Below are 12313 nucleotides of genomic sequence, written 5' to 3'. Positions count from 1 at the left end.
AAATTGCTTTAAAGGCTGTATGTTTTCCATAGATATGCCCTGCTTCTCGTTTTTATTTGATATTAAAAATATTGTGCATTAACTCTCTCGTGTACCTGGTCAGAGAGGGCCCAATGGTAAACTTGGACGTTGTGTGCTTAAACAATGACATTTATAATTAGAGCAAGGAAGTACACAAATTGTACCCAATCTTAACATGAGCTTTATAAATGGATCGGTTAACTCAGCCACGGAAGTCCTACCATCAGAGTTATAATGTTCTAGACTAGAGGAACATTAAGTGAGAGTAAAACGATGTCTAAAAATTAGGAATCTTGTAGCACCTTCCTTTTTTTGATGAATCATTCATAGAATAGAATGGCATGCAGAATAGACCTGGGGACGCTACAACTGTTTAAGTACATGCCAGTTGCCAAGCCTCCGAATTTTGACCACGTGACCATCAGGATGCTGCAAGGGTCATGTAAAAACTGATCATAACTCACTTTTTTCAGGGCCGGCGTAGCTTTGAACAGTCACTAAAGAAGGACTACGTGCACGCGGGAATTATTATTTCCCCCAAATAACCGTATCCTATAAGGCAGTGATGGCTAACCTTTTTGTCGTTGCGTGCCCGAAAGTGACAGCACGTGCATGCGTGCCCACACCCATAATGTAATGTGTGTGTGACACACACCCCGCACGGGCCACTGAGCATGCACACATAACCTCCCGTGCTTCTCCCGCACATGCGCACGCGCCACACACCCACACACACGGACCCCATTTTGGGCCTAGCAGGCCTCCCTGAAGCCTCCTGGGACCAAAACAGGCCTCGGGGTGGGGAGGACGCACCCCTCACAGTGGGTTTTGGGCCTAGCAGGCCTCCCTGAAGCCTCCAGGGACCAAAAACGGGCCTCGGGGTGGGGAGGGCGCACCTCTCACAGTGGGTTTTGGGCCTAGCAGGCCTCCCTGAAGCCTCCAGGGACCCCAAAACAGGTCACGGGGGCACAGGGGACCCCCCAACCCCCAGACATGTGCACACGTGCCCCGCATGCGGCCTGTGCATGCGCAGCAGAGACCGAAAATAAGCCACCGCGGGAGGCACGCATATGTGTTTTGGAGCTGAGCTGGGGCAATGGCTCGCGCATCCCTCACAGAGGGTTCCCTGTGGCATAGGTTCGCCATTGTGGCAATAAGGTCTCTCTCTCTGTACTTTCTTCTCAAAGTGTAGAATTTTACTGAGGGAGGGGGGAAAACCATATTGGGGGGTGGGTTCTTCTTTTTAAACTATCCGACTTGTTCGTCTCGTTTTTCTGTGATTTTATTTCTGGCTGTGGCAATCTTCGCTCCACCGCCCAGGATGCGCTTGCCAGCATGGGGTGTGTTGCTTTTTCTTTGTAAATGTAATAATAATAATAATATACACAAAGCAAAGAGTGACATTTTCAGCACGGAGAGGGAGAAGTCATCCTTTTTAAGATGGGAGCTTCCCAAGCCGGTTTATTTTTAGCCACCGCGTTCCACCCGTTGAATAACAATTTAAGAACAAGCCAGGCGCCGCGATGTGGGTCAGATTTCTCTTTCTGTTTTGCTTAACGACCGCTGCCAAAAAAATATATGAAAAGGCATAAGGTCACGTTGAGTTTACAGCTGTTACGATGGATCCACTGGAGGTGCAGTACTCGAGACCCAGGTTCGAATTCTCCCGGTTGCCTCTTCCCCCTTCACGGTCCTGTGGCTGACTGCGCTTCAGGCCCCTTGGGCCGTGATCCTTTTGTCAAAACCGAAACCCTTGGTTCGAGTGATGACTTGAGTTGTTCGCTTAATGGCCACTAGGTAAGCTCCCCGTTAGGAGAGCGAGTGTGCAGAGAAGCGTAATGAGAGCGGTGTGGAAGAACATGCACAAACCAGCATATAGGGACACCGAATAGTAAAAATAATAGTATTTCTAACAGCCACCACAAAAAGGGTTGCAAAATCATGACCGAACCACCCACTTTGCAGCCGTCCCAAGTTATGACCGTGAAGGGCAAGCTTCGTTATGATCGTAACTCAAGGACTTGCTGTAAACCAATGGATCCTTGATAAATTTGGGAGAATTGGCCAGTTGGTGTCTTTATTTATTTATTTATAAATTTAAAGGTAGGTAGGCAGGCAGATAGATAGATTAATTGATCGATTGATTTGGGAGAATTGGCCAGTTGGTGTCTTCCTTCCTTCCTTCCTTCCTTCCTTCCTTCCTTCCTTCCTTCCTTCCTTCCTTCCTTCCTTCCTTCTGTCCTTTCTTCCTTCCCTCCCTCCCTCTTTCTTCCCTCCCTCCCTCCTTCTTTCCTTCCTTGTCCTTTCTGTTATCCCTTCTTTCTTTATTCCTTCCTTCCTTTCCTCCTTCCTTCCATCCTTCCCTCTCTCCTTTCTTTCTTTCCTTCCTTCCCTCCTTTATTTCCTTCTGTCCTTCCCTCCCTCCCTCTTCCTTCCTTCCTTCCATCCCTCCCTCCTTCTTTCTTTCCTTGTCCTTCCTTTCCTGCTTCCGTTCCTCCCTCCCTTCCTCTTTCTTTCTTTCTTTCCTTCCTGTTTCCTTTCTTCGTTCTTTCCTTCCTTCTTTTTCCTTCATTTTAAAAAAGAAATAAATTTGGGAGAATTGGCCAGTTGATGTCCTTTCCATCGCAGCTAAGAATTCAGGGAGCTGAAGTCTGGCCTATTTGCAAGACCACCACACCCCTACCCATCAAGAAGGCTGGAGTATCCTAGAGTGACACAACCTGACTCCGTTTTCCCTATGCCATCCTGACCTTTTGAGCGTAATCTCTTTGGCCCTTGGCCCTTCAAAGGTTCCAAAGGGGGGGAAGGGATATTATTCCATTTTGAAGCATTTCAAGGTTCCAGTTACATAAAATACAGCAAAGGCATAAAAATAGGTACCCCAGTGACGCCCGTTGTCAATTCAACCAGGAGCCAAACATGTCTCCCCTTACAACGCTTTGCAAGCTTTTGATTGGCTGGCTGGGTTCACCCTTAGGTTGAGTTTCCCAGAGTTGAAAAACTGGAGTCAAATATTACTCAATCGGTTTAATTTTAACGAGCCGGGTTTGAGTTTCTTGGCCTGCTCCTAGCTGGAGGGAAGAGAAACCAACAGGACTTGCAAGCAAGGGAAAAAACAAATCTCTTTCGTTATCAATTTGATACTGATTTGTGGATTAGCAGCCAGCAGATTAAAGAGATCCGTTTGCTCCACACCCCTCAATCCACCAATCAGAGCTATGGAAAATACACAGAAATTCAGCTTGGCCCATTGGACCCCATTTAGGTGTAAATTCATCCGGTGTTTCCTTTTAATTCCTTTTCCAAGCAACGCCTTGGTGAATTACTCCTCCACCGGTTAGCATTAAACATGAAGTATCGTATGCAGGGGATTTCCAGGTGGTGTGAACGATGATTTATTGCACGGTTTGTTTGTTTGTTTGTTTTAGTATCCACAGGCATATCGGGCTGATTTATTTATTTTTCCTTCTCCAAGTCCAGAGCACTTTGCATTAAAAAGACAAAACATGATCTCTTTCAAATTCGAATAATAGCATCGGTGATCAGGGATGGTTAACCTTTTTGCCCTGGCGTGTGCTGAAAGCGTGTATGTGTGACTGCATGTGCGTGCGTACCCAAACCCATAATGTAATGCACGCATGACACCCCCACCCCCATGCGTGCATGACCCGCCTCCACAGATATGCGTGCAAAACGTCCCTGTGGCCTGTTTTGGACTTAGCAGGCCTCCCTGAAGCCTCCTAGGACAAAAAGCAGGCCTCAGGGGAGACAGTGTGCCACACACCCACAGCCCATTTTGGGCCTCCTGGGACCAAAAACGGTGATATGGGGGGGGGGTGCATTTTGGGCCTAGCAGGCCTCCCTGAAGCCTCTTGGGACTAAAAGTGGTGAAGGGGGGGGGGCATTTTGGGCCTAGCAGGCCTCCCTGAAGCCTCCTGGGACCATAAACGGGGAGCGGGGGACGTTTTGGGCCTAGCAGGCATCCCTGAAGCCTCCTGGGACCAAAAACGGTGATGGGGGGGGGCATTTTGGGCCTAGCAAGCCTCCCTGAAACCTCTTGGGACCAAGAACGGGGAGCGGGGATTCATTTTGGGCCTAGCAGTCTTCCCTGAAGCCTCCTGGGACTAAAAACGGTGAGTGGGTGGGCATTTTGGGCATAGCAAGCCTCCATGAAGCTTCCTGGGACCAAAAATGGGAAGCGGGGGCTTTTGGGGCCTAGCAGTCTTCCCTGAAGCCTCCTGGGACTAAAAACGGTGAGTGGGTGGGCATTTTGGGCATAGCAAGCCTCCATGAAGCTTCCTGGGACCAAAAACGGGCCATGGGAGGTGGGCACATGCGTGACCACTGCCCCATGCGCAAGTGTGTCCCACATGCGCTCCCCGGGCATTTGCAGCAGTGACCCAAAAATCAGCTGGCTGGTAGGAGGCACATATGCATGCGTGATAGAACTGAGCTGGGGTGACGGTGCCATAGGTTCATCTTCCTAGACCTAGATAAAGAAAATAACTGCATGTATAAACAGGTAAATACGGAATTCAAGCACATTTGTTGATGAACTAAACAGAGATTTCGGAGGACCAAAGCAGCAAGTATTAAAATATGTATGGATATTCTTGAGTGTTTCTTGAGTTACCGCCTCAGTGAAGTCCAGAATTTCTGTTGTTGAAACAAGACATTTTAAAGTGAGTTTTGATCCATTTTACAACCTTCCTTGCCACGGTCGTTAAGTGAATCACTGCAGTTGTTTAGTCAGGAACAGGTTTGTTACATGAATCTGGCTTCCCCATGGACTTCGCTTCTGAAAAGGTCGCAAAAGGGGATCACGTGACCCCTGGACATTGCGACCGTAATAAATTCAAGCCGGTTGTTAAGCATCTGAATTTGGATCAGGTGACCACAGGGAATGCTGCAAACGGTCGTAAGTGTGAAAAACGGTCATCGGTCCCCTTTTCCAGTGCCGTTGCGACTTCAGACAGTTGTTCTGACCGAGGCTTCCCAAGAGCATGAAGCAAACTCCTTGTCCCGACAAAAAACCCTTTTATTAATTGACTGTGAATTCTGCTCATTCACATCCAGCAAAGTCTTTCAAGAGAGGATTTACAGTCACAGACCTTCTCTGGCTTGGAGAGCTGCCAGGCCCAGATCTGCAGAACTTGGCAAGGAGTCTTGGAGAGTCACGAACCAATGAAGCGAACTGATGGTCTTCTGCAAACTCCACTCCCCCTTTGCTCCCCTTTTATTTCCTCTGGGAGGGGCCATTCATCGTCCACCTGTGGCCTTACTCCCAAGTGGAGCCCTGTTCTTTAGCTCTTCCCTTCTCCTGGCAGCTCTGCGCATGTGCACACTGGGAACAGGCTCCAGCTGTTCTTCTGCCTCACTGATGTCTGACTCTGAAGGCAGCTGATAACTGGCATACGGCCCTGGCCCCCTCTCTGCCTCCGACACAGAGCCCTAATCAGACTGGCCCAGGTTCCTCCCCAACCTCCTCACTGTGCCAATCTGCTGCCAGCTCCAACAGTCACTAAATGAATTAAGTCTTTGCGTAGCAGTCTCTCCCCCCCCCCTCAGAAATTCTCTCTGAATTTTAACCACTCGTTTAGAATGAAGGCAAATTATTTTGCAGTTGCTATTCTGAAAAGTTGGAGAAATATAAATTAATATTTCCTTATTACTACCGGTATATTGCCGTTTTTCGGGAAAGCAGTGTTTTGCAGCTCCGGGGGTGTCGTTGCATAATCTGACACAATATGTTCCCCCCACCCCCTTGTCTTCTTCCTGCCAAGGTTGGCTGTTGGGTGTCCCTTTCCCCTGTATTTTAATTCCCCCCCCCCCTCAGGGAATTATCGGCTTATAGATAAACATAAGGACAGCCTTAGGCTTTGCTGAATTTTCTGGGAGATGGGACTCATCATTTTCTAGCCATTTGTCATGACTGTGAAGAACTTCTGGTTTTTCGCCGGGGGGTGGGGGTGGGGGGGGACAAATGGAAAGCATCTCAGCCTAAACCTTTTGAGATATTGATCAGGTGCTGCTCAGACAGTTTTTCAAGCTTGTTTCAGCTTGCAGAGATGCACCCTGGATGTTGATATTCCTGCATTTGGGAGGCTCGCTATGTGTCTGCAGAATTTCAATGGACCAGACAGGGCACAATCCATGAAATAATCGGTGGAATTTCAGATAGGAGAGAATATTGGTGGCTTCAAGGTTGAACTGAATACAGAATAGTAAAGATGGAAGGGACCTTGGAGGTATTCGTACATTCTTTTCATATGTTTGGGAAGAAACCTTCTAGAACAGCCAACTGGGGGTCCACGAGAAAATTTTGGTGGTCCGCAGAAAAGGGATGGGATGGGATGGGGATGAGCTGCCTGGGCATTTCCCAGTATAGGTATCGATTGTAATTTATTATAAATGACTGTTTTGTGGCTTGCCAGGAACTGGAGAAGTGAAAGCAAAACACAGCTGGAGAAATTGCCTTTCCCATCACCTGTCAAAAAACAAAGAAATGGAAAGTGGAACAAGAGAAGGGAGGCAAATAAGAGGAGGAGGGAAGAGGCTTGGGTTTGGGAGGGAGGGAGGGAGATCCATCCATCCATCATTCTGGAGGGAAGGAAGGAGATAGTTCGGAGAGGGAGGGAGGAGACAAAAAAATGAAAAAAAGGAGAGGGAAGGAAGGAAGACAGAAAGAAAAAGAGAGGAAGAGAGGAAAAGAGAGAAAAGAAAGAAAGATAGAACCAAGAACACATGAAGTGTTAATACTGCACTGTAATGTCTTAGTAAGGCCACACCTAGTGTCCTGCATCGAGTTTTGGTCACCATAATACAAAAAGGTGTTGAGATTCTAGAAAGAGTGCAGAGAAGAGCAACAACAGGATTAGGGGACTGGAGACATAATAAGAAGAGTTGCAAGAATTGGGTATGTCTAGTGAAAAAAAGGACTAGGGGAGACATGATAGCAGTCTTCCAATATTTGAGGGGCTGCCACAAAGAAGAGGGAATCAGCCTATTCTCCAAAGCACCTGAAGGCAGGACTAGAAGCAACGGATGGAAACTAATCGAGGAAAGAAGCAACTAAGACAGGGGTCAGCAAACTGCAGCTCTGGAGCCACATGTGGCTCTTTCCTCCCTCTGATGCGGCTCCGTCACCAGTCAGCACCACAATTTTGAAAGGAGCTTCCGGGGGGGGGGGGGGGAGAAGCCCAGTGTGCCAGGAGAAGACTCTATGGCAAGGGGAGGGTTTTCCAGTTGTCTCCACAATTGATAGGGCTTTCAGTTAGGACAGAAAGAGGGAAAAGGATGCCGCGCTAGGAGGAGACTCTATGGTGGGGGAACTGAACTTTAGGTCAGCTCCAGAATTGAACGGGGGGCTTCCGGTTAGGACCTTTGTGGCTCTTTGAGTGTTTTCTTTTCTGTGGGAAACGGGTCCAAATGGCTCTTTGGGTCTTTAAGTTTGCCGACCCCTGAACTAAGGAGTAATGACTTAGAAGAATTAACCAGTGGAACAGCTTGCTACCAGAAATGGCGGGTGCTCCATCGCGGGAGATTTTCAAGAAAAAAATGGGACAGTCACTTGTCTGGAATGGTATAGGGCCGGGATGGTGAACCACGCGTGCCATAGATGACATGCAAAGCCCTCTCTGTGGGCACGCGAGCCATCACTCCAGCTCAGCTCTACCACGCATGCACCTGATTTTCTGGTCTCTGATGCGCAGCGGGGAGGGGGCACGCAGGAGACACATACGCATGGGTGGGGGGGAGCAGGGGTTCACAAAATCAGCCCCCACAGACTGATTTTGCTCCCAGGAGGCTGCAGAGAGGCCTACTAGGCCCAAAACGGGGAGTGCAGGGGGCGCATGGGAGGGGGGGTAGCATGCGTATGTACTGGGGGCACATGTGGGGGCGTACGCATTGCATTGTGGGCACGCTTTCGGCAGGCAATGACAAAACAGCCATCACTGGTATAGGGTAGGGGTCCCCAAACTTGGCAACTTTAAGACTTGTGGACTTCAACTCCCAGAATTCTCCAGCCAGCTGGCTGGAGCTGGCTGGAGAATTCTGGGAGTTGAAGTCCACAAGACTTAAAGTTGCCAAGTTTGAAGACTGCTGGTATAGGGGGTTGGACTAGAAGACCTCCAAGGTCCCTTCCAGCCCTATAAACCGATCATTCCATCCCCCAGGTTGTTCTAGAAAGCTTCCCCCCCCCCCAAAAAAAAACATGGGAAAAGAATATCTGGCGTTGAAATGCAGCGTAGACATTTTTTTTGCAGAGAAAGGGTCCAAGAATATTCCTGATTAGACTAACGTACACGTAACAGACTTGGAAGGGACCTTAAGAGATCTTCCAGTCCAACCCCCCCTCTCCCCCTTTCCCCACTCAACAGCAATCCACCCGAACTGAGCAGGTTGATGATACAATCTTTTGACTATCCACTGGATATCGCTTTTGCGCAAAAACACCCATCGTGGCAATATGCACAACGCATACCCTGTTTCCCCCCAAAATAAGACAGGGCCTTATTTTCTTTTGACCCCCGAAATAAGCGCTGGGCCTTATTTTCGGGGAGGTCTTATTATTTTTGAGGCGCAGGAGGCGGCGAGCGTGGTCACCTCGTGGCTGCTGTGGTGTTGCGATATTTTCGGGGAGGGCTTAGTTTTGCGCATGCGCTCAAAAGTCCGATTGGGTTTATTGTCCAGTGAGATTTTATTTTTGGGAAAACAGGGAAGTAGGTTTGGGATTTTTTTGGTTATTTCCTGCATGCATGCCAGCCTGCCGTCTTCGGAAATGACTCACTGCCTGCGCAATGTTTACAAATACTCAGGTGACAATGGTGTGTGGTGTATGCGTGGAGGGGTGTGTGTTGGTGTCTATTTTGCGTTAGTTTTGTGGCGCACAAATGTCAACTGTTGTTTGTTTTGAGCTTGGCTGGTTGGGTATGCATTCATGATTTGTGTTCAGGCTATCTCTGAGGAAATTCATAAACACACACACACACACACACACACACACACACACACACACACACACCTACCTATACACAGACACACAAACACACCCCTCTGGTTTTATTCCCAAGGGCACAACGAAGCCAGCTGAGGCTGAAAAGGGACGATTGGCACTAGGTGCAAGATTGTAGTTGGGAAGGAGAGATTTACTCCCAGGTGTAACGTAGGTTGAAGGAGAAAAGAGGAGGCTGATAGCCCGTTCTCCCATCAACACCTGTTATGATTTGAAATGCGTTTTTAACAAAATGTGTTTCATTTCATTGGACAGCCATTTGTCTGCTCGAGAAGGGGGTTGGACTAGATGGCCTCTAAGGTCCCTTCCAACCCTGGTTATCCCACGTTCTGTGGAAGACAGAATGGAGTTTTGGAGTTTCCCGATCTGCATAGCGTGGAGAATCTTCGCCGATCCTGGAGTGCCTGTTACTAATTCCGTATAAATTTGTTGAATAAATAACAAATAAATAAAGGAAGGAACTCCGGCCCTAGCGCAGGTGGGCACGGATGCCAATTCAGCCTTGCCTGCTCCTTTAACCGGCCTGGTGATAAAACCGAAGCTCTGCTGATGCAGGACCCAAGGCAAATCTTTCAACCGCTGTTTTGCCTCTGCCCTTCCGGGCGGTGACACTTGCCAAGTTAAAAAATAGCCGAGGTTGAAATCGCAACCAGCTGGGGCTGCGGAGTTGAACTTTCCCCTTCTTTAAATAACACCCACCAGCATTCCTGAGGCTTTGGGTCACTCGTTTTGGAAACAAGATGCCATATCCACCCTCTCTCCGAATTCTGCTTTGCGGCTTCCCTTCCCTTCCCTTCCTCTTTTCCTCTCCTCCTCTTCTTCCCCTTCTCTTTTCTCCCCTCCCCACCCTTCTCATTCTCTTCTCCTTCTCGGCCTCTCCCACCCCTTCTTTTTTTCTTCTCCCCTTCTCTTCCCCACTCCTCCATTTCCTCTTCCTCATCTCTTCTTTCCCTTCTTTTCCCCTTCTCTTTCCCTTCTCTTCCTTTCCCCTCCTCTTCCCCTTCTCTTCCCCTTCCCTCCCTTTCTCTCCTCTCCCTCACCCTTCCACTTCCCTTCCTTACTCCCCCCTTTCTCTTCCTTCCCCTCCTCTTCCCCTTCTCTTCCCCTTCCCTCCCTTTCTCTCCTCTCCCTCACCCTTCCACTTCCCTTCCTTACTCCCCCCTTTCTCTTCCTTCCCCTCCTCTTCCCCTTCTCTTCCCCTTCCCTCCCTTTCTCTCCTCTCCCTCACCCTTCCACTTCCCTTCCTTACTCCCCCCTTTCTCTTCCTTCCCCTCCTTCCTTCCTCTTTTTCTTCTCTTCAATGAGATTCATATATTTTGGGGCCTCGATATCAGGACTCTTGTTTTCAGATTAATTTAATTTGAGAAATCTGCTGGTGCCTAAGACCCAGGATAGGAAGATTTTCAGATCTGAAAGGAATTGAAATGATTCACAATAAGTAACTACGAGGACAAATCCCTTATATAGTTGGCCCTGTGTCCCTAAACACCTTCTTTCTGGCGTCATACAGGGGAATTTTAAAGAATGGGACACATTTGCGAGAAACCCCTTGGAACTTTTCCCAAGGAAACAGCTTCTGGTGAAAATCTGCTGGAAATTTCCATTCATTTCTGCCGGCATGGAATTTTCTCTCTGGGTCACAGTTCCTCTTTCACCGAGTGTCATATTTCTCCAGAATTTGGCTTAGAAAAGTGGTTTCCTAACCCAGCATTTCTCAAGCTTGGCAACTTTACGATGGATGGACTTCAACTCCCAGGATTTTCTTGCCAACATGCTGGCTGGGGAATTCTGGGAATTGAAATCTGCAGATACTGGCTGGAGAATTTTGGGAATTGAAATCTGCAGATGCTGGCTGAGGAATTCTGGGAGTTGAAATCTGCAGATGCTGGCTGGGGAATTCTAGGAGTTGAAAGCCACATTCTGGCTGAGGAATTCTGGGAGTTGAAGTTCAAACACGCTGGCTGAGGAATTCTGGGAGTTGAAGTCCACTTATTCTGGCTGGGGAATTCTAAGAGTTGAAAGCCATACCTAATGACCAGGGAATTCTGGGACTTGAAGTCTACTGTCCTAATTCATCCTGCTTGCCCTCTTCCCTCATAAAAGTTTTGATAATACTTTTTTTTTTTTTTTTTGCTAAAGGGGGAAATAGACAAAAACTGGTGAATATAAAAACTTGCGGAAAGCAAAAAAAAAAGGTAGAATCTCCCTTTAGAAGAGGCCCTTTTTTTGTGCACTGGAAGCCAACTGTGGCTTTTCAATGTCCCTGGAACTGCTTCAGAGACCAGTTCCTCCCGTTCCATCGTTAGACACGGAAAAAGGCTTTCAGGGCCAAAGGATCCCGAGTTCAACTGTGAAATTTCCAGGATAATGCTACAAAAAGGAAGATTGTCTATTGTGTCAAATGCTTAATTGATGTAAGCCTTGTTCTGCATTCTTGAATCTCAGTAGAAAGCAGCCCTTTGCAAAAACTCTCTGAGCTTGGCAACTACTCCTAGAGGCAGTCATGCAAGGTTCTTGGATAGAAAAACCAGCAAGAATTTTCAGGATTGTGGGAAATTGGAAATATATTTTGGAGAAAGCGATGAAATTCTTCTGAATTGCTCCCCAGAGGACTCTCTGGATAGGTCCACGTACTCATTAGAATTTCCTTTCCTTTCCCTCCCCCTTCCCCTCCTTTCCTATCTTCCTTTCCTCCCTCTCTTTTCCATCTTTCCTCCCTCTCTTTTCTTCTTTCCCTTCCCCTTTTTTCTCTTACCTTTCCTTCTTCTTTTCTTCCTTTCCTTCCCTTCCCCTTCCCCTCTGTCTCTTCTCTTCCTTTCCATTGCCTTTTTTCTCTCTTTTCCCTTCCCTTCCCTCTTTCCTTTCCTTCTTCTTTCCTTTCCTTTCTTCTCCCTTTCCTTTCCCACTCTCTCCACCTTTCCTATCTTCCTTTCCTCCCTTCCCTTTTTCTTTTCTTTCCTCCCTCTCTTTCTTTTCTCTCTTCCTCTCCTCCCTTCCCTTGTCCCTTTCCTCTCCTCCCTCTCTTTTCTATCTTCCCTTCCTCCCTATCTTTTCTTCTTTCCCTTTCCCCTTTTTTCTCTTTCCTTTCCTCCCTCTTTTCTTCCTTTCCTTTCCTCCCCTTCCCATTCTCCTCCCCCTGTCTCTTCTCTTCCTTTCTTTTCCCTTCCCTTCCCTCTCTCCTTTCCTTCCTCTTTCCTTTCTTCTCCTTTTCCTTTCCCTCCCCCCTCCTCCTTTCCTATCTTCCTTCCTTTTCTTTCCTCCCTCTCTTCCTTTCCT

At 47.9% G+C, this 12313-nt stretch overlaps 2 protein-coding genes across 5 annotated transcripts in view; one reads left to right on the top strand and one right to left on the bottom strand.

The window, feature by feature from the left end:
- LOC309395842 (uncharacterized protein) overlaps nt 1–12313 on the bottom strand; it is a 196386-nt gene that overhangs the window by 145094 nt on the left and 38979 nt on the right. The window lies entirely within an intron of this gene.
- Nucleotides 1–12313, top strand: part of RNF24 (ring finger protein 24) — a 61087-nt gene that overhangs the window by 26337 nt on the left and 22437 nt on the right. The window contains exon 1 of one of the 4 annotated variants that reach the window (XM_081960439.1): nt 3355–3399. The exons of the other annotated variants lie outside the window; for them this stretch is intronic. Within the exon in view, the coding sequence (XP_081816565.1) occupies nt 3371–3399 (29 nt within the window). The 5' untranslated portion in view covers nt 3355–3370. Of the gene's footprint in view, nt 1–3354; nt 3400–12313 lie in introns of those variants that run through there. 4 annotated transcript variants of the gene reach the window in all.

The sequence above is a fragment of the Natrix helvetica genome, assembly GCF_964273705.1.
Source record: "Natrix helvetica genome assembly, chromosome: 7".
In the NCBI taxonomy this organism is placed as follows: domain Eukaryota; kingdom Metazoa; phylum Chordata; class Lepidosauria; order Squamata; family Natricidae; genus Natrix; species Natrix helvetica.
Note: the sequence above shows the minus strand (reverse complement) of the source record. Positions and strands in the feature narration are given on the sequence as shown.